The sequence below is a fragment of the Xenopus laevis genome, chromosome 8L (genome assembly GCF_017654675.1).
Source record: "Xenopus laevis strain J_2021 chromosome 8L, Xenopus_laevis_v10.1, whole genome shotgun sequence".
In the NCBI taxonomy this organism is placed as follows: Eukaryota; Metazoa; Chordata; class Amphibia; order Anura; family Pipidae; genus Xenopus; species Xenopus laevis.
Window position 1 is genome coordinate 433,567 of NC_054385.1, and position 22,479 is coordinate 456,045.

At 46.5% G+C, this 22,479-nt stretch overlaps 1 protein-coding gene and 2 long non-coding RNA genes across 4 annotated transcripts; 2 read left to right on the forward strand and 1 right to left on the reverse strand.

Moving 5' to 3' along the window:
* Positions 1-588: 588 nt before the first annotated feature.
* On the reverse strand, positions 589-11,962 carry otud5.L (OTU deubiquitinase 5 L homeolog). Of its 2 annotated transcripts, none has more exons than XM_041572096.1 (9): positions 11,381-11,962; positions 8,460-8,550; positions 4,742-4,806; positions 4,508-4,664; positions 3,963-4,111; positions 3,133-3,318; positions 1,641-1,842; positions 1,283-1,396; positions 589-1,203 (listed from the first exon to the last, which is right to left on the reverse strand). In XM_041572096.1, exons 1-9 carry the CDS (start codon positions 11,846-11,848, stop codon positions 1,082-1,084), a joined length of 1,554 nt encoding a protein of 517 aa, XP_041428030.1. In that variant the 5' UTR covers positions 11,849-11,962; the 3' UTR covers positions 589-1,081.
* On the forward strand, positions 1,863-3,008 carry LOC108698083. Its single transcript, XR_001932553.2, has 2 exons — positions 1,863-2,738; positions 2,847-3,008. It is a non-coding gene; the product is annotated as an uncharacterized LOC108698083 (long non-coding RNA).
* Positions 11,963-12,053: 91 nt separating the features above from the next.
* On the forward strand, positions 12,054-21,780 carry LOC121396845. The gene is made up of 3 exons (XR_005963174.1): positions 12,054-12,189; positions 20,361-20,483; positions 21,234-21,780. It is a non-coding gene; the product is annotated as an uncharacterized LOC121396845 (long non-coding RNA).
* The last annotated feature ends 699 nt before the right edge of the window (positions 21,781-22,479 follow it).

Here is a 22,479-nt window from a genome sequence, read left to right on the forward strand (position 1 = left end):
GTTCCAGGGGTATCCAGGGTACAAATAAGCACTCACCCCAAATCTCCCCCTAACTGACCTTCAGACTGGGCCCCCTTAGCTCATAACAAGGTTACACATATATAGAAACATTGGGGTGTCACCCTGCTATAGTTCCAGGGGTACCCAGGGCACAAATAAACACTCACCCCAAATCTCCCCCTAACTGACCTTCAGACTGGGCCCCCTTAGCTCATAACAAGGTTACAGATATATAGAAACATTGGGGTACAGTCATGGGACTTGTTCCAGAGGATGCTGGGAGTTGAAAGCAGTAGGGGGCAGTTGCAGGGACATATTTGAGAACAGAGTGGATTATCGGGCCAGACAATAATGCCTTAATTTCTATTGGTCGCTGTCTTTGTCTGATTTGTATAAAACCCCCCTGCTGCCATATTGGGGGGAAACGCGCCCCCTCCCCAGTGTTATACCATTAGAGCAGTGGCACGAGACACACACTGGCCATTACACGACACAATCAGAACTGTAACAATACACCGACCCCCCCCCATGTCAATGAAAGACCACGAGGGGGCACCAATGTGCCCACCAAAGAGACACACAAACAGGTTGTTTCCATATTTTTTCTAATAAGAAAGTGAGTGGCGAGCGCCGGAGCGTTCCCTCCATCAGGTACAAACAGAAGAAGAGAAATCAGTCAGTTAGAAAAGTGGTTTGTCTGTGGGGGGGGGGGGGGGGCGGGGGGAAGCTCCGGGCAGTGCCCGCTCTCACTCAGTCTTTCATTAGAACTAAAATAAAAAATATATATATATTACACCCCCCCAGAGGGAAAAAAAAAAAAAGGTGGCAAACCAAAGTCACGGGGGCCCCAGGAAGGAGGCGTGGCTTAAAAAGTCCCCTTAGCTGCTGGACTGGCAGTTGCGGTGTATGTGGGGTCGCCAGGAACATGCAGCTCTAGCAGTCTCTGAGGCCTAATAGGAAAAGGACATTTACAAAAAGAGCCCGGCGAGTGGATGGAAGGATGGAGGGGGCGGAGCAAAGGCAAGCAGGGAGGGGCTGTGTGCACTGCACAGATTGGGAGGAGGGGCTCAGTCTCATGACATCAGCTGTGATCCGGGGAGGACTCTCTTCTCAGGGTGCTCTTCTTCATGGTGTCCAGGTATTCCTGCTGGGATGCGGCTAATACGGACGCAAGAATTTCATCGTCGTCCCAATCCTTCAGCCCTGGGGGGAGGGGAGATTGGCAGTCAGTAGGTGGGACAACGAATCCATAAAGCCCACCCGCAGTGTTGCCCTCACTCACCAAACGCTGTGGGTGACATGTGCTGCATGATTGCTCTGCATTCCAGGGCCGGGTACAAGGACACAAGCGGGGACGTGGCTCGGTCAGCTCCTGCGCTCATCTGGTTGCTAGGGCCTACGGCAACAAACAACAACCAAATCACTGAGTATAAAAGGGAGGGAGCAGGAAACCCAACAGGATGGGCACAGCCACTGCCCAGTGGGAACTGCTGTACCTTATTGTCCCTACAGTGAGCCCAGAACCTGAAGCACAATATGAACACATGGCAAGATACGTTACCCACAACTACAGGAGTGCCCTCCCAGAGCCCCAATACCAGCATTTCCATGGTGGAGCTGACCCCCAGCATGCTTATTACCTGGGGCGCAAGGGGACGGCGGCTTGCCTAACGTGAGGGCGGCCCCTGGGGATGGCGGCTTCATACACAGTTCTGCATGCACGTCTGGCTGCTCAGGGGACCCTGCTGTACTGCGCTGCCTTGGGGATCGGCCGCTCCATTCCTCCAGCCCACTGCATGCTGCCGCAGTTGCAGAACTGCATGTTGCACTTGCTTTGCGTGGCTGGGGGAAGGAATAAAGAAGCACATTAGGTTATACCAGCCTGGAGCACAAGGAATAGAGAGAAATAAAGAAGCACATTAGGTGATAGGAGCCTGGAGCACAAGGAATAGAGGGGAATAAAGAAGCACATTAGGTTATAGGAGCCTGGAGCACAAGGAATAAAGCGGTTCAGGTGGAGCACAAGGAATAGAGGGGAATAAAGAAGCACATTAGGTGATAGGAGCCTGGAGCACAAGGAATAGAGGGGTTCAGGCGGAGCACAAGGAATAGAGGGAAATAAAGAAGCACATTAGGTGATAGGAGCCTGGAGCACAAGGAATAGAGGGGTTCAGGTGGAGCACAAGGAATAGAGGGGTTCAGGCGGAGCACAAGGAATAGAGGGGTTCAGGTGGAGCACAAGGAATAGAGGGGAATAAAGAAGCACATTAGGTGATAGGAGACTGGAGCACAAGGAATAGAGGGGTTCAGGTGGAGCACAAGGAATAGAGGGGTTCAGGCGGAGCACAAGGAATAGAGGGAAATAAAGAAGCACATTAGGTGATAGGAGACTGGAGCACAAGGAATAGAGGGGTTCAGGCGGAGCACAAGGAATAGAGGGGTTCAGGCGGAGCACAAGGAATAGAGGGGTTCAGGTGGAGCACAAGGAATAGAGGGGAATAAAGAAGCACATTAGGTGATAGGAGACTGGAGCACAAGGAATAGAGGGGTTCAGGTGGAGCACAAGGAATAGAGGGGTTCAGGCGGAGCACAAGGAATAGAGGGGTTCAGGTGGAGCACAAGGAATAGAGGGGTTCAGGCGGAGCACAAGGAATAGAGGGAAATAAAGAAGCACATTAGGTGATAGGAGACTGGAGCACAAGGAATAGAGGGGTTCAGGCGGAGCACAAGGAATAGAGGTGTTCAGGCAGAGCACAAGGAATAGAGGGGTTCAGGTGAAGCACAAGGAATAGAGGGGAATAAAGAAGCACATTAGGTGATAGGAGACTGGAGCACAAGGAATAGAGGGGAATAAAGAAGCACATTAGGTTATAGGAGCCTGGAGCACAAGGAATAAAGCGGTTCAGGTGGAGCACAAGGAATAGAGGGGAATAAAGAAGCACATTAGGTGATAGGAGCCTGGAGCACAAGGAATAGAGGGGTTCAGGCGGAGCACAAGGAATAGAGGGGTTCAGGCGGAGCACAAGGAATAGAGGGGAATAAAGAAGCACATGGTGTTACAGGGGGGAGAGGAGCTGAAGGAAGGAGGGCGCAGAGCTAGGGAGGGTTTCAGAGTGAAACAGGGAGGTGCACCTGTCTGGCTTGTTTCTCCTGGTCCCGTAGCCACTGCAGGTAGGACTCCCGGGCCACTTGCTCCTCTATGGCCTCATTGGTGGCCTCCCAGTCGGTGGCCCTTTTCTTGTCCTCCAACATCTGTTGCTCTATCCAGGACTCCTCGGAGGTTCTGATGGCGCTCTTCATGAGGGACTGCTCTGCATGCTGGGAAGGGACACAGCTTAGAGCTGACACAGCGACAACCCACAATACTGGCCAGTGTGTGTGTGTGTGTGTGTGTGTGTGTGTGTGTGTGTGTGTGTGTGTGTGTGTGTGTGTGTGTGTGTGTGTGTGTGTGTGTGTGTGTGTGTGTGTGTGTGTGTGTGTGTGTGTGTGTGTGTGATGTGTGTGTGTGTGTGGTGTGTGTGTGTGTGTTGTGTGGGGTTGCTGAGCAAGAGGTGGAGCCTCGGAGAGTCAAGGGACAACATATGAGCGCTATTTTGTATGCCGCCATGGTGCTTGCTCTGATGAATCTACACTTAAAGGACCAGTAACATCAATTTTCTTTTTTATTCAAAAATTTGTTCGTGTAGAACGAAAAAAACCCCCACAAAGTCATATTAAACTTTTTCATTTCTAAGTCTTTATTAAGAAATAACTTACTGAAACACCTTCCTTACTTCATGTTACTGGCCCTTTAATCCCACTGACATTCCTATGCAACGGTGCCCCTAGTGGCCTATGAAATACACCTTAAACTGCCACATTCCAAGATCCCACTTGTGTGACACCCCCTCCCCCCAGGCCTGGGTATTGGAAGCTCAGTCCCACCCACCAATGCACCATATGGGCCCCTCCAGCCGACTCACCCCAGGTTTGAAGGAGGGCAGGCCTAGCCCCACACCAATGGTGGCCTTGTTAGGGTTCACCACAGAGTTGTAGTGTATGTTCCGATGGTAACTCACTCTGATTGGTTCATCTTCATTTTGCTGAATGCCATGAAATGTGTTGATTGGTTCTGAGCAGAGAGCAAATGAAGCAGTTAGTGGAGCCCCCATCAGCACCCCAATCCCACCCCCAACTGCACCACACACAGCAGTGCTGAACAACTCCCAGCATGCACAGCGGGAGCCTCCATTGCGAGACTATAGATATAGCGAATGCTAGAGGGTGGGGCTAAAGTCCCAGCATGCACAGCGGGAGCCTCCATTGCGAGACTATAGATATAGCGAATGCTAGAGGGTGGGGCTAAAGTCCCAGCATGCACAGCGGGAGCCTCCATTGCGAGACTATAGATATAGCGAATGCTAGAGGGTGGGGCTAAAGTCCCAGCATGCACAGCGGGAGCCTCCATTGCGAGACTATAGATATAGCGAATGCTAGAGGGTGGGGCTAAAGTCCCAGGGGGCAGTACCTGTTCCGTACTGATACACCTCCACCGGCCGATTGTACATCTCGGCCATGGCCTGCATCTCAATGTGGTTGCCGTGACAATTGTTTTTCCGTTTGCGGTTGATGTAGGTGGTAAAATCTTCGGTCACATAATTTGAGAAGTAGTCGGCGTTCTTCATCTGTGGCCGGAGACAGGAAGAGAAGGGTTAATGTGGGAAGGAGAGGGTTAAGGTCCCTAAGCCCTGGGGTCACTCACCAAGTAATCCATGCAATGCTTGCGCACAACCTCGTGCATATCCTGGTCTCCATACACCTGATCCGCTGCAACACATTCAACATGGAGACAAGTTATGGAGGTGCATGCGCCCCCCCCCTCCTCTCCACCCGCCCAAGAGCATCAGCCTCCAGGCCAAGAGACTAAAGAGGCCACGAGAGCCTTAATGTGGGGGTCAGATTCCTTGTGGGCAGCTTCATGTCAGACTCTTCCATCAACCCACCCATTCACTGATGTCAGAGGTGGGGAGGGGCTATAGACAGACGGCATGCTGGGTCAGGGACTTAAGTTGACTAGGAAGCAGCCAATGAGCACAATTCCAGGGCCCGCCCCTGGCAGTTATGTGGCTGTCCTTAAGTGGCTTATGCACGTGGCACTGCAGGAGTTAAACTGATCCCATGTTTCCCCCCAGGGGCCACTCAGCAGCCACTCTCCTCCCTGTGATTTACCCCAGACCCTGGCCAAAGTGCCCCCCTTGCCCTGCTTAAAGAGATGGGCACAATTGCACCTTCAGTTCAGACTCATGAGTTACACGTGACCAGATTCATGGCAAAGGCTTTGGGATAGAAATATGAGCCACACTAGCGCTTATGTGATCAATACACGTGTTACTACTACTGCCTGGCTATAGTCAGCCGAAAACACCCCCCCCCACTCAATCATTAATAATACATACATGTATAATAAAGCCATGATATCCTTGGTGATGTCATCAGTTATAAACGCTGAGTACTGATGTCATTTCTGTCACATGACTCACTGAAACGGGTGTATTATAATAAATAAAGTACCCCCTGTTGCAAAATATGAGGATATTAGTAGTTACCTCAGAGTTCCATGATCTGTATAACTCGGCCTTCAGCCTCATGAAACTTCTCTGTAACTTATACTCTCCTTATATTTTATAAGAGGGGCTACTTTATTCACTATATATATATATCCCATTATCCCTTCTGCCGTGTGATCTGTATCAGAATCCGTATTACACTGCCACCTAGTGGCCAATAACTGTCTGTACAGGGAATGACAACCTCACAGTCAGACAGAGACAAGGAAAGGTTGGGAATGACAACCCCACAGTCACACAGAGACAAGGAAAGGTTGGGAATGACAACCCCACAGTCAGACAGAGACAAGGAAAGGTTGGGAATGACAACCCCACAGTCAGACAGAGACAAGGAAAGGTTGGGAATGACAACCCCACAGTCAGACAGAGACAAGGAAAGGTTGGGAATGACAACCCCACAGTCAGACAGAGACAAGGAAAGGTTGGGAATGACAACCCCACAGTCACGCAGAGACAAGGAAAGGTTGGGAATGACAACCCCACAGTCACGCAGAGACAAGGAAAGGTTGGGAATGACAACCCCACAGTCACACAGAGACAAGGAAAGGTTGGGAATGACAACCCCACAGTCAGACAGAGACAAGGAAAGGTTGGGAATGACAACCCCACAGTCAGACAGAGACAAGGAAAGGTTGGGAATGACAACCCCACAGTCAGACAGAGACAAGGAAAGGTTGGGAATGACAACCCCACAGTCAGAAAGAGACAAGGAAAGGTTGGGAATGACAACCCCACAGTCACGCAGAGACAAGGAAAGGTTGGGAATGACAACCCCACAGTCACACAGAGACAAGGAAAGGTTGGGAATGACAACCCCACAGTCAGACAGAGACAAGGAAAGGTTGGGAATGACAACCCCACAGTCACGCAGAGACAAGGAAAGGTTGGGAATGACAACCCCACAGTCAGACAGAGACAAGGAAAGGTTGGGAATGACAACCCCACAGTCACGCAGAGACAAGGAAAGGTTGGGAATGACAACCCCACAGTCAGACAGAGACAAGGAAAGGTTGGGAATGACAACCCCACAGTCACACAGAGACAAGAAAAGGTTGGGAATGACAACCCCACAGTCAGACAGAGACAAGGAAAGGTTGGGAATGACAACCCCACAGTCACACAGAGACAAGGAAAAGTTGGGAATGACAACCCCACAGTCACGCAGAGACAAGGAAAGGTTGGGAATGACAACCCCACAGTCACGCAGAGACAAGGAAAAGTTGGGAATGACAACCCCACAGTCAGACAGAGACAAGGAAAGGTTGGGAATGACAACCCTACAGTCACGCAGAGACAAGGAAAGGTTGGGAATGACAACCCCACAGTCAGACAGAGACAAGGAAAGGTTGGGAATGACAACCCCACAGTCAGACAGAGACAAGGAAAGGTTGGGAATGACAACCCCACAGTCACACAGAGACAAGGAAAGGTTGGGAATGACAACCCCACAGTTACACAGAGACAAGGAAAGGTTGGGAATGACAACCCCACAGTCACACAGAGACAAGGAAAGGTTGGGAATGACAACCACACAGTCACGCAGAGACAAGGAAAGGTTGGGAATGACAACCCCACAGTCACGCAGAGACAAGGAAAGGTTGGGAATGACAACCCCACAGTCAGACAGAGACAAGGAAAGGTTGGGAATGACAACCCCACAGTCAGACAGAGACAAGGAAAGGTTGGGAATGACAACCCCACAGTCACACAGAGACAAGGAAAGGTTGGGAATTACAACCCCACAGTTACACAGAGACAAGGAAAGGTTGGGAATGACAACCCCACAGTCACACAGAGACAAGGAAAGGTTGGGAATGACAACCACACAGTCACGCAGAGACAAGGAAAGGTTGGGAATGACAACCCCACAGTCAGACAGAGACAAGGAAAGGTTGGGAATGACAACCCCACAGTCACACAGAGACAAGGAAAGGTTGGGAATTACAACCCCACAGTTACACAGAGACAAAGAAAGGTTGGGAATGACAACCCCACAGTCACACAGAGACAAGGAAAGGTTGGGAATGACAACCCCACAGTTACACAGAGACAAGGAAAGGTTGGGAATGACAACCCCACAGTTACACAGAGACAAGGAAAGGTTGGGAATGACAACCCCACAGTTACACAGAGACAAGGAAAGGTTGGGAATGACAACCCCACAGTCACACAGAGACAAGGAAAGGTTGGGAATGACAACCCCACAGTCACACAGAGACAAGGAAAGGTTGGGAATTACAACCCCACAGTTACACAGAGACAAGGAAAGGTTGGGAATGACAACCCCACAGTTACACGGAAAGGTTGGGAATGACAACCCCACAGTCACACAGAGACAAGGAAAGGTTGGGAATGACAACCCCACAGTCACACAGAGACAAGGAAAGGTTGGGAATTACAACCCCACAGTCAGACAGAGACAAGGAAAAGTTGGGAATGACAACCCCATAGTCACACAGAGACAAGGAAAGGTTGGGAATGACAACCCCACAGTCACACAGAGACAAGGAAAGGTTGGGAATTACAACCCCACAGTCAGACAGAGACAAGGAAAAGTTGGGAATGACAACCCCATAGTCACACAGAGACAAGGAAAGGTTGGGAATGACAACCCCATAGTCATGGGGGATACACAACCACACAAGGAGCAGGGAATGATGGGATTGGGGGACACAAGAGTACACAGAGCAGAGTAAGGAACTAATGGGCGAGAACATTTGGGGGATGTACACAGGCAGCACAAAGTAGCAATATGGGGGGTAAGTTACACCCAGACAGGAAGCAAAAAAGTGGGACTGGGTAGGGACAAAGAGAGAAAAGGAAATGGCAGGATTTGGGAAGTAAGAGACTTACCCACAGCTCTGAACAGACAGGCTCCATCCTCCTTCATCTGTTTGATGATAAATCCCTTCTTCTCACACAGCGCCTTCTCAAACCAGTGCTCCTGCTGGAGGGAAGCAGAGACAGAAAATGAGGGAGGGCAGGAGGGAAGCAGAGACAGAAAATGAGGAAGGGCAGGAGGGAAGCAGAGACAGAACAGGAGGAAGGGCAGGAGGGAAACAGAGAGAACAGGAGGAAGCAGAGACAGAACAGGAGGAAGGGCAGGAGGGAAGCAGAGACTGAGCATGAGGAAGGGCAGGAGGGAAGCAGAGACAGAACAGGAAGGAAGGGCAGGAGGGAAGCAGAGACAGAACAGGAGGAAGGGCAGGAGGGAAACAGAGAGAACAGGAGGAAGCAGAGACAGAACAGGAGGAAGGGCAGGAGGGAAGCAGAGACTGAGCATGAGGAAGGGCAGGAGGGAAGCAGAGACAGAACAGGAGGAAGGGCAGGAGGGAAGCAGAGACTGAGCATGAGGAAGGGCAGGAGGGAAGCAGAGACTGAGCATGAGGAAGGGCAGGAGGGAAGCAGAGACAGAACAGGAGGAAGGGCAGGAGGGAAACAGACAGAACAAGAGGAAGGGCAGGAGGGAAGCAGAGACAGAACAGGAGGAAGGGCAGGAGGGAAGCAGAGACAGAACAGGAGGAAGGGCAGGAGGGAAGCAGAGACTGAGCATGAGGAAGGGCAGGAGGGAAGCAGAGACAGAACAGGAGGAAGGGCAGGAGGGAAGCAGAGACTGAGCATGAGGAAGGGCAGGAGGGAAGCAGAGACAGAACAGGAGGAAGGGCAGGAGGGAAGCAGAGACTGAGCATGAGGAAGGGCAGGAGGGAAGCAGAGACTGAGCATGAGGAAGGGCAGGAGGGAAGCAGAGACAGAACAGGAGGAAGGGCAGGAGGGAAACAGACAGAACAAGAGGAAGGGCAGGAGGGAAGCAGAGACAGAACAGGAGGAAGGGCAGGAGGGAAGCAGAGACTGAGCATGAGGAAGGGCAGGAGGGAAGCAGAGACAGAACAGGAAGGAAGGGCAGGAGGGAAGCAGAGACAGAACAGGAGGAAGGGCAGGAGGGAAGCAGAGACTGAGCATGAGGAAGGGCAGGAGGGAAGCAGAGACTGAGCAGGAGGAAGGGCAGGAGGGAAGCAGAGACAGAACAGGAGGAAGGGCAGGAGGGAAACAGACAGAACAAGAGGAAGGGCAGGAGGGAAGCAGAGACAGAACAGGAGGAAGGGCAGGAGGGAAGCAGAGACAGAACAGGAGGAAGGGCAGGAGGGAAGCAGAGACTGAGCATGAGGAAGGGCAGGAGGAGCCAATTTATAAATGAGATTTCATACAATGGTACAGTATTTGGCCCATACAGGATTCCTCTTCCACTGTTAAAGGGGAACTACAGCGGAAATGAAAACTGAATGTAAGCTTCAATAAGAAACGTTATAAATATAATGAATTCAAACTTCTGTACCATTGATCAAATACTCAAGTTACTGTTCCCGTGTGAGCAACTTCTCTCGTCTCTCTTCAAGTGGGTGGAGTCAGTGTTTGATTGACAGTTGGGTCTAAGACATCATTTGGGGGTGATCATGTAGGGGGTTTGTCACAGTCTGTTATTTTGTTACATTCTGCTTGTGCTGGAGTTGCTTATTCAAGTCATTCTGCTACAAAGGGAGCTCCCCTAAAAGATCTATTAGACGTAGCTGTCAATCAAAGTGTGCCATGCAGAAGAATTCATTCATTCTATTTACAAGGAGTCTTATTTCAGCTTACTTTCCCCTTCATTTTCATGCTACATCCACAAGAGCTGACAGTCTATCATTAGCCCTCTAATATAACACATAGTCTGCAAAACCATTATGCCTGGAACCCCCTCCTGCACCCCTTCTTTGCAAAATACTGGATCCCAAGCCTGTGACTCCTCCACATTCATTGCCATTTCTCTTAAACCCCAAACACACCCACTATGGCCCTGATCACGTTACATGCCCGGGGTATTAGGGGACCCCACAATATTTCCCCCAAGATATCAAGCCAACGATGTTACATCCAAAAGCCACAACACTTGAGGCTCCTTATCATGTTGGTCTGTTCACTGGTTACCCCCCAATGATGAGAGACAGAAGATCAGACACCCCAGTTCCTGGGACATGAGGGTCCCTATGATGTCAGAGTCCATATGATGTCAGAGGAGAAGATCAGACACCCCAGTTCCCAGGACATGAGAGTCCATATGATGTCAGAGTCCGTATGATGTCAGAGTCGGTGTGATGTCAGAGGAGAAGATCAGACACCCCAGTTCCCAGGACATGAGAGTCCATATGATGTCAGAGTCCGTATGATGTCAGAGTCGGTGTGATGTCAGAGGAGAAGATCAGACACCCCAGTTCCCAGGACATGAGAGTCCATATGATGTCAGAGTCCGTATGATGTCAGAGTCGGTGTGATGTCAGAGGAGAAGATCAGACACCCCAGTTCCCAGGACATGAGAGTCCATATGATGTCAGAGTCGGTGTGATGTCAGAGTCGGTGTGATGTCAGAGGAGAAGATCAGACACCCCAGTTCCCAGGACATGAGAGTCCATATGATGTCAGAGTCGGTGTGATGTCAGAGTCGGTGTGATGTCAGAGGAGAAGATCAGACACCCCAGTTCCCAGGACATGAGAGTCCATATGATGTCAGAGTCGGTGTGATGTCAGAGTCGGTGTGATGTCAGAGGAGAAGATCAGACACCCCAGTTCCCAGGACATGAGAGTCCGTATGATGTCAGAGTCGGTGTGATGTCAGAGGAGTAGATCAGACACCCCAGTTCCCAGGACATGAGAGTCCGTATGATGTGAGAGTCGGTGTGATGTACGGGGAGGGGCCGGCAGGAGCAAATGAGGTGTGAGAAGAGTGAGGGGGCGGTTACCTGCTGAGCAGTGTCGGGGTCCAAGTGTTGTGTTTGGGCCGCAGTCTCATACTCATCCTCGCTGTTGTTTCCGGCTCCATCGTCTGTATCCGGGCAGTTTCCGGTGGCCCCGGGCCCCGCGCTCAGCACTTGTCTCCTCCTCTTACTGTGCCCAGGCCCCGAGCAGCAGCCGCCCGCCCCCGCGCCGTTACAAGAAGAGGAAGAAGAAGAAGACGACGAGGCCGGAGCTCCGTCTCCCAAGGGTCCGGCTCCGCCAGACGTGGCGCTGCCCGGGGGAGGAGACACTTGCTGAGTGTGTCGCTCGGCGGCGGATGAGGGGTTCCCGGGGTAGGCCCAGCGCGGGGGCGGGGAGGAGCGGGGTCGGGCCCCGGAGCGAGAGTGCGAGTCAGGTGCCCCCGAGCCGCTCCGCTCCCCATTTCCCTCGGGATCCGAGGAGGGAGGCGGCTTCTTCTTGGGCAGAATCGTCATCGGTCACCTTCACCGGAGCCTACGGCTGCGTCACACCGACACCAGGCTTCCTATCAGCAACCGAAGCAGCGGGCTCCGAGGGGCGGGGCTGCGGCTGACGTTCGGCCCGGCGCGGCCTTCCATTGGCTGGAGGGACGGGGAGGGACTTGGTTACAGGGGGAGGTGCCACTGGTAGCGTCACGGCTGCCTGGATTGGGTTCCAAGCCTCATTCTGGAGTGACTGCGGGAAGTTTGCGTTCCAAACCTCGCACTTCTGCCCTTGCGTTCAATCTTGTTCGTCTTCCAGTGACTTCCGGTCTTCCCTGAGCTGCGTTTGTCATGAAGCCGTGAGGAGAAACAATGTAATAACTGCGACCCTTGCAATGACTTATGAAGCAATATGTATAATGGTGCCAGGGCATATAGAATTCCTGTGAGGAGATGGTAATGGCCTATAGGGCTTGTTATCACTATATATATAGATATATAGTGAATAAAGTCGCCCCTTTTGTAAAATATAGGGATATTATAAGTTACCGAGGAGTTTCATGACCATATAAAAGTACGAGGCCGAAGGCCGAGTTATACAGATCATGGAACTCCGAGGTGACTTCTAATATCCTCATATTTTACAACTGGGGGTACTTTATTTATTATAATACACAAGTTTCAGTGAGTCATGTGACAGAAATGACATCACTACTCACCGTTTATAACTGATGACATCAGAACTCACCGTTTATAAGGATATAATTTACAAGATATTCATGGCTTTTGTGTATTATATATATATATATTGCACCCTGATTTCTCTAGAGCGGCCCTCCCTGTCAGTGCAGACGCTATGGGGTTAAGTATCCACCTCCGGAGGCCTTTGTGCCATAACACAAGGTGACTTTCTTGCCTCAAGCGGCATCTCCCAGAAGTTACCAAGGGTGGCAAAAAGCTGCTCCTCGTATTTACCCTTTAAACCACAAATTCAGCTTTTGTAGCACAGAGAGGCGCGCGGGGGGGCGGAAGGACAGAAGAAAAATACAACGTGGCCTCCACCCTCCTCATTTCATCTCATGCTCCTCCTGTTCCCCTCAGTTCTTTCTTGTGTCCTGCCGGAGGTTAGGACAGTTTTCTTTCTTTATTCTTATGAATTGATTATCATTATTTCTCTTCAAGTGACATGTTGCACACAAGAGGTAGACCTGTCAATAGCACAGAGATACTAGGCCATATACCACAGGACTGGAGACTACGGGGAGGAATTCAGCGCAATAGACACAGTGAAATCTCTCAGAGGCGACCACTGTTGTCTGTAATATGTAAGGCAATGACACTTACATAGCAGCCACACTTCCGGGTTAGGAGATTGGCCGCTAAACATGGCGGGCGCAATTTGCTCTTCACAGTTCAGGAGAACTACTCATCCAGGCACACGGATAAGGTTAGAGGCTCTAATAAGAGCTTTATTATAACAGTGAACCAAACGATACAGCGGAAATAAGAAGGGTTTTACGGCCTGCAGGCTTTACATACCGCCAAGATTCTTCTACCCTACAGGGTATATATATATATATATATATATATATATATATATATATATATAGGACTGGCCAGATATGGGATGACTTTGACGTAGTTGGCCAGCTTAAATATATTGCAATATATGGACAAACAATCCCTGTTTAAAGGGTAAGGCATTTTTCAGTAGCACAAAATGTCTCATAATGGGTTGAGTGCAGAGGACTCTTGTATTTGTCTCTATGTATTTTGTGGTCACAGCCTCATTGCACCCCCGCCTAATGGTTTTAAAAAATACTGGAGAGCACAACTTTCCCTTGTTTGTTTTATATATATATATATATATATATATATAATATATATAGTCCTCCATTAACCTTTTGGGGTTAATGAAGATCGATTTATTTATCACGATCGGGATTACGGATTTTGGACACTAGGGGCATATTAAATGTATATTTTTTTCCCTCTACTTTTTTATTCATTTTTTCCATTTTTAGGTTATTAGTTTATTTATATATTTCTATTGATTATTATTGCAACACACCGAGGAGCATTATCGACTATATTATATGAGTTGGGGCATTCACATTTATGAATATATGTTTAACTGCACAATGATATTTTATTGATTTTTAATCCGAGTATGGGTTTACACGGAGGATCGTTGGTATAATAGATATATACTGTCTGACACACATACAGAGTTAGTATTTGTTTGAACATCATGTCATGTGGATATAGGTCACTAGGTTTGAATAAACATATGTCCTCTTATTTGGTATGGTACTGACCCATTAGTGCATACTAATTAATAATAAGTATATTTATGATAGATACATTTTCCATGTCCTCACTATTAATTACTGATGGTGAGTGAGCCCTTGGGCTGGAATGACACTGAGCGGTAGAGAGATGGGTTATATGACGGCCATTAGAATGTTTTATACAGTAACTTTGTGCTGTTACTTAGTTTCAAATTACAAATGTAGCGGGAACCCCTGAACAGACCTTCCACTCTTCTTCAAACTTATATTTTTCGTAACAAGTAACAGCTATGTAACAATTATGGCAACAAATTGGGAAGTGATATATAATGTTACTGAATATTTGGTTTTAATTGTTTTTAACATTGTATTAATGTGTGGGTTTTGTTATACTGTATTTTACTTTTGTGTAATGATTTTTTATTTATGTTGACTGGGATATGTATATTTGTCGTGCTTTAATGATGAGGTGGACACGTCATCTTTAATTGGCCAAGTACCGGTTTTTCCCGCCAATCTAGGTATTTAAAGCATTTGTGTGTTAGTATTTGTTACTTTGAAAAAGACCTCGGATGAGGTCGAAATGTTAGACTCTTGCAATAAATTTTCTATAATTTTCATAAGTCCTGTGAGTGCGGATCTTATTTGTGCATATATATATATATATATATATATATATATATATATATATATTATATATATATATATATATATATATACATACATACATACATACATACTGTAAGAGTTTGGGTAGCTGGGATCAGTTTTCCTGGGGTAACACAGCCCACGGCACAAGCACAACTCATGAGTATAGTCTCTTTTTGGCAGTTTATTGTCTCTTGCAGCAAAAATAACCAAAACAAACAATTCAAAATAAAATCCTTGCCACTTAATGGGCTTCTAACTAATACAGGTCAGTTTTCCTAACTAACCAGGAGAAGGCCTACCGCCTGTCTCCCCAAAACAAAGAACATACAGGAAGATATAAAATCCCAAACCTTTTGGTGATTTCAATCCCTCTCACACAGGCAGCTTTTCTGTGTCTTTTTCCCAGCCAGGAACTCTCCACTCTGGCTTGAGCTGCCTCTTTAATTAACCACCTGAAATACATCAGGACAACTCAAAATACCCGGGCTGGACTAGCAGTCCCGGAACCACTCTGTTAGGAACCTGGGGCATAAATAAGCTCCGTCCTGGACTTTCCCAGGTATCCTAGTAGTGATCTCACCACAATACATAGACATGCCATTGCTGCCTACAGGCACCAATGGCAGAGGAAGGATGCAATGGCAGCATATACTATTTGTCAGCAAATGCATACAGCCATTACAGTGATCCTAACACCAGAAATTAAACAATCTATCATAGTATTTGCTTTGTTAGAATTTTGCCATGAAGTATTTGCTCAAAGCTTCCTACACAAGAACACTACAAAGGTTATTACTCAAATTTATTTCTGGTGGCAAAGAAAGAAGGCACTTTTCAAACCGGTGCTAAACTTGAAGCCCCTAAATCCCTTTGTGTCCAAGCAAAGATTCCGCATGGAATAGATTCGATCAGTATTAATGTCAATGACAGAAAAATGTTACATGACAAATGCTTACTTGCACGTTCCTATCAGGGAGTAATCCCAAAGATTCTTAAGATTCACAATCCTAGAGGGTCATTACTAATTCAGAGGCCTCACGTTCGGCCTCTGTGCAGCGCAGAGAGCATTCACCAAGTTACTCAGTCCCCTCATTGCGCACCTCAGATGCAGAGGAATTATGCTCACCCCATACCTAGATTACCTGCTCATCAGATCCACATTATAGGAGCAGAGTCAGAGAGATACACAAGTATGTGTCAACACACTCAACCAACACGGATGGCTCATAAACCACAAAAAGAGCCAACTCAATCTGACACAGCACAGTTCTTAGGAATGTGGTTTGACTCCTCTCCGCAGACAATATATCCAACAGAGGAAAAGATTCAGAGAATCGGGTACACAGCACAACAAGTTTGTTGTCAACCCACAATATCGGCAGAGATTTGTTTCCGGCTGCTAGGATACATGGTAGCAGCATTAGAGGCACTACCTTTCAGCAGGTTCCACATGAGAGATTTCCAAAATCATTTTCTAAGCCATTGGAACAAGAATCATTTTGATCTCACCCATCAGATTCCCGTGACCAGTCCTGTCTGACGATCCTTAGAATGATGAACACTGGCTTAGAACTTGACCCAGGGCAGATCATGGGTCTTGCACAAGTGGACAGTAGTTACCACAGACGCCAGCCTCAAGGGCGACCTTTCCACCCCGCATGTGTCAAGCGATCTGGTCACCAGAGGAATCTAAAATGTCCTAGAAATCAGGGCAATAAGAAATGTCAAAGCCTTATTCATTCCTTGGACTTTAAACCAAGTCTACACCTTTCCCCCACTGGCGCTTTTACTGCAGATAATCAGCAAAATCAGACAGGAAGGGACACTAAAAATCCTCATTGTCCCGGATTGGCCAAGAAGAGCATGGTACTTAGAACTGGTCAATATGTCAGTAGCCCCTCTGTGGAGACAACCCCTTCGGCCAGATTTACTAACTCAGGACCCAATCAACGACGACAACTTAACACTCCTGCATTTAACTGCATGGCAATTGAATCCGAGATATGGTGCTCCTAATGAAGGGCAGAAAACCAGCCACCACAATAGTCTACTATAGGACATGGTTCGATTCCAAGGGGGGTGGAATGGCGCCAGGCCTCCGTAGAAACTGTAGTTGAATTTCTAACACAAGGTTTACAATTGGGATTATCGTTAGCAACTCTAAAAGGACAAATTTCGTCTCTCTCCGTTCTTTTTCAACACCAGTGGGCAAGGGAACCAGACCTTATACAGTGTTTGCAAGGGGTTGGTAAAATCAGACCACCATTTAGATGCCACATCTCCTTGGGACCTTACTACGGTACTTGCTGCTCTACAGGGTCCTGCTTTCGAGCCATTCGCATCATGTCCGCTCAATTTCCTTACCTGGAAGATTGCTTTTTTACTTGCAATTACATCCGCAAAGAGGGTATCGGACATGGTGGCTTTATCCCATATAGAACCATGGTTCATACTACATCAGGGCAGTATTTAGGACAATTCCATCGTTCACACCCAAAGTGGTCTCTGCATTTCACATCAACCTACCGTCCCTCTGCCCGAGACCTTCCAGTGACAAGGAAAAAAGCCCTACACAAACCAGATGTATAAATAGTGAATAAAATGCGCTTCCTGGATGTTCAGTCTCAGCTGCAAAGCTCCATTCAATCCACAGACTGCAAATTTCAGCGTTGTACTTTGCTATGAAATCGTGTCGGGCAAGCAGATGAAACGGCTCAGGATTGTGATGGAAGTTTTTATTGAACTATAACCATTACAATGAATTTAAAACGTAAGGAAATGGAAGCCGCACTGTGAATTTGTATCGCTATGCAATTTAAGATCGGGCAATCTTGTGGGTAATAACCAAACAGGGTGCCTGCGTATATCCATCAACAGTGCGCAATTGTGTTTTTCTGTTTTCTTTTTGAGGCCGACGGAGTGCTGCACGGCGTTGGTGAGAGACGTGAGCTTTGGGTCTGAACAGCTAAATCTCTTCCTATCAAAAAGAACACTAAGACTTTCCTTTTTTTCAGTCCGAGTAAGACTCTAAAAGTGTTGTGTGGGGGGTTCTAATAAATACAATTCAATATTTCTATTTCTTTTAGGTTTGGAAACTTTTTGTATTTGCACACCCAATCAATTTGCGCAAGGTGTGTAACTAATTGTTCAATACAAACTAGATGTAGTCAGGGCAATTCGATATTACTTTGATAGATCCAAAGAATATAGGAAGGCAGATGCTTTCCTAGTCACCTACGGTATCAACAAGGGGTCATCTGCAGCAAAACGTACAATAGCCAGATGACTTGTGGAGAGTAAATAAAGTGTGCGATTCAGGTCCAGACTGAGAATTCAAATAGGCCCTGGCATTTCAGCTACACAGAGGCCCAAACAGCCCCCAGCAGCCCACTAAATAGTGACTTTCTATGGCACCTTATAGCAGCCCCTCTGGCATTTGCCACAACCCACAGATTGCCAGTCCGGGCCTGGTGCGTATGACCGAAGTAGGAAAACCAGGCTATTCAAGGCACACTCCACCAGAGCACTGAGTACCTCATGGGCACTACCCAATTTCTCATTTGGTAGAAAGGGTCTACAGGCTGCAGTAAGGCAATAGAAATGATTTACCCTGCCTAGTTATGGGACACTTTTAGCATGTCCCCACGGCGTCTGCACTGACAAGGCTAGGAAATGAGGACTTTTTACTTACCCAAAATCCTTTTCTAGACGGCCAAAATGTCAGCGCAGTAAGCCCCCACCCTTCTGATTACAGAAGACAAGTTCAGTTTCAATAGTTGATGCTATAAGTTATATATGCAATGATAGAAATCTGCTGTATGTTGGATGTATCTCCTCTCAATTCTCCTACTAACTAAGCTGACAAATGAAAACTGAGGGGAACAGGAGGAGCATGAGATTGAGCATGAGATTGAGCATGAGATTGAGCATGAGATTGAGCATGAGGGTGAAACAGAAGTTTTATCTTTCTCCTGTCCTGCCTCCAGAGGTAGATACGTAACCCCACGGCGTCTGCACTGACAGGGCTGTCTAGAAATGGATTTTCCGCTAAGTAAAAATCCTCATTTTAACTTTTCCCACATCTTACATTTTTTATTTGTGGTCCCACCAATTTATAATGCATTTCAATCGGTGCATTTCCCTGATTTCAAGTAATGTTTCCCCAGATTTTACAGCAAAATGTTGTCATGGTGTTCCCAAAAACTGCTTTTTGTCCTCTATGAATGTTATGATTTGTGAAATAAAGAGGTTTAATATACTAAGCAGAGGTATATTTTGTCTGTATATGGTCAATTGCAATGAGTCTGGCCCTTATACAGTCCTGTAGCAATCACTTATTGCTTTAGCTTGTGTATGTGACTGACACGTGCCCCCCATAGTGTAACATTAACACTGCAATCTTTAACCCTTGTTATTAACACACTAAGTATTGAATCTCAAAGTAAAACTGACGCCTGTGCTTAAATCCTTTCAGTACTTGAAGAAAAAGTTACTTTAACACATTTCCCTGATTTTACATTTTCCCAGATTTTACATAATTTTTTCCTGGTCCCCTGAAAAATGTAAAATGGGGGTTCTACTGTGTGTATATATATATATATATATATATATACATACAGTATATACACACAGTGCAGGGATAATGTTATATATATATATATATAATGTACAGGACTCCAGGGGTGGATATAGTTTCCCTTTATAAAAAACACAGCAGGGCTAATTAGTGGAGGAATTAGAGGGAGGTGAGGATGGGGTCATTATGTGCAGGTGAGGACTGCACAGGTAAAACCTCTCTCTCTCTCTCTCTCTACGGGCTATATTTATTATCAAAGAGTCCTCCACTCTCCATTTCTATAGCATTTTAAAGGCATATTTATCAAAGGGTGAACTGTCACCCATTAATACATCAAAAAATGCTATAGAAATGAATGGAGAGTGGAGGAATTTCTCTGTAGTAGACTGTGTTGATCTGTAACTTGACTCTTTGATAATAAATATAGGCCTCTATGTGTATGGATGTGAAAGCTTGCAGCCCTAGATGCCTGGGAAATGACTGACCTGCTCAAGTTAAAGCCTTTTTGAGTTTGATCCTGAAATAAATGGACAATGATACAGTTGTTGTGGCTTTAGTACACGGGCGAGGTCCTTTGATGAATTTTCCATCCTCTTCTTGATGAGCTGCTCTATCTTCTCTATCCTTGCAGCTATACAGGGTTACATTTAGCATGTGCTGCAGAGAGTCATCAGGTCTTTATTGTAGCATCATTTGACTGAGAAGTCTGTGGGGCAGGGATATTGCTTGTTCAACCCTAACCCTAATGATATGACTGTGCCAGTAATTGAGCTGAGGTAGAACCCTAGGGTACCTACGGGCACAAACTCAAAGCAGGCTCCATTGATGGACTGGCTGCTGCTGTGTGTGTGTTCAAGGTGCACCAGTGAAACCTGTTCTATCTCTTTCATATCCTTTATCCACATTCCTCCAATTAACATTTGATCATTTGCATATGTGTGTTGTGCCTTCACTCTATTATTTCACATAAACAATGAACTGATTACCCAAATCAATTCTAATGTTCCTGTCTTTTTCTCTCTTTCAGGAGGTGAGGTTCTCTTCATCTTCATCATCATTTCTTCTTTTAATGGTCATCAGTGAGAGAGTGGCACAGACTGATCCCAGACTAAAATCGTTGGCACAAAGAGAGAGGCTTTCATGTCTGCAGGTAAATGCTCTGCAAATCCACATTATACATGATTATATGAGGGAACTGTTTGATTTACATTATGAGTGAAGGCTGAGTGATGGGACAGGAAAGCTAAGACCAATTAGCTAGTGGTAAGTACATATACAGTAGAAACCTCATTTTACATCCCCTGATTTTAAGATTTTCCCTCATTTTACATTGTTGTTTTATGCTCCCATCTATATATTATGCATAATACATTTCCCCGATTTTACATTTTACACCATTTTTTAATGGTCCCCTGAAAGACCTAAAATGGGGGTATGTGCTAATTGTGTGTCTTTGCAGGGGGTGGCCTTCCAGCTGGCAGGTACTAAAATGTCTCTCCATTCCCTTATTTCTGCATCCAAACTTTTGTACATATACCCCAAAACTCCGATACTGGCTAAAATGATTGCGCAAGATGCCTTGGCATGTGTAAATGGGGGCGCTGACTGGAAGTGTACCCTAAAACATCTCCCACCAAAGAATCTTAAACATTCCCTACTTGGCACACAAACAATCACTCCAATTTTCTGTTTGACACCCAAACAATCCACAAAGTTTACTACCTGGCACTGAAAGATTTTAGGGTTGTTAAAATGGAACTATAGTGAGAATGAAAATTGATTATAAGGTTTATCACACTGAAATTGGGTAAATTCTAACTACAATCAAGTAAAAATTGTGTACTGTTTCTGAAATAATCAAGTTATTCTTCACTATCCCCCATTCCCTGTCTGTCTTCAGGACAGATTTGTGTCGACGGCTCCCCAAGGCCGCGTGGTCTTATCGCCCGCCATCCGAGGCTTCCCGGTTCATACAGGAGCGCAGCGCAGGAACGATGCGTTACTAATGCGGCCCCTAAAACTTCGCCGCCCGGGCCTTTGTGGCCTCACTACAAATCCAGGCCCGTCTGTCTCTCTTCATTCTCGCTTCATGCAGGGCAGTCGGGTGTCCGAGTCTGACAGTTAGACCTAATATATCTTTTAGGTGGCTCAAACATAATGTAACAAAATAACTGACTGAAAGAATTGAAAATAATATCATCTTAAACTGATGGGCAGCAAGTAGGCTTCTGAAGTTCTGCTCTGTAAAATGTACAGAGAGGCTGTTGAACTTACGTACATGGTAGGGCCTTGAAGGTCTGGGATTAAATATGTCATACACAGGTATGGGCTCTATTACCTGCAATCCTTGGGGGTTTCTGGATAAGGGATATTTCTGTCACAATAATTTAGGAATGCATAAAAGAAATAGGATTGTTTTGTCCTCAGTATGGATTTATGCAGCTTAAAGGAACAGTAACGTCAAAAAATAAAAGTGTTTTAAAGTAATGAAAATATAATGCAGTGTTGCCCTGCACTGGTAAAACTGTTGTGTTTGCTTAAGAAACACTACTATAGCTTATATAAATAAGCTGCTGTGTAGCAATGGGGGCAGCCATTCAAAGGAGAAAAAGCTCAAGTTACACAGCAGATAACAGATAAGCTCTGTCTGTCTAATGGTGTTATCTGTTATCCATTCGTTAACCTGTGCCATATAGCCGTTTTTCAATTTCCGCCATTGCTCCACAGCAGTTGTTTATATGAACTATAGTAGTGTTTCTGAAGCAAACACATCAGTTTTACCAGTGCAGGGCAACACTACATTATATTTTCATTACTTTAAAACACTTACATTTTTTGGTGTTATTGTTCCTTTAAATACTGTCAATCAAGGTACTTGATTAGAGAGAAAAAAAGTAAATCACCCAAAAATGTACCATGCCTGTACCTTGATTTGAAATGAAGTTGCCTTGAACCTTGAACTAGCTATGCAGCCGACCCATTACCATTGGCCAGTGCACCTCCCTTTCTTCTTCACCCCACCACCACTTTCTCCCCCTTTCCTTTTATGTTATGGCCTCTTAAAGCTAGTGAATAAATGCCTATAATTTATGGCTGAATAAATGGCTAGACGTTGCCTTTAAATGATGGCTGTGGGATGCATGCTT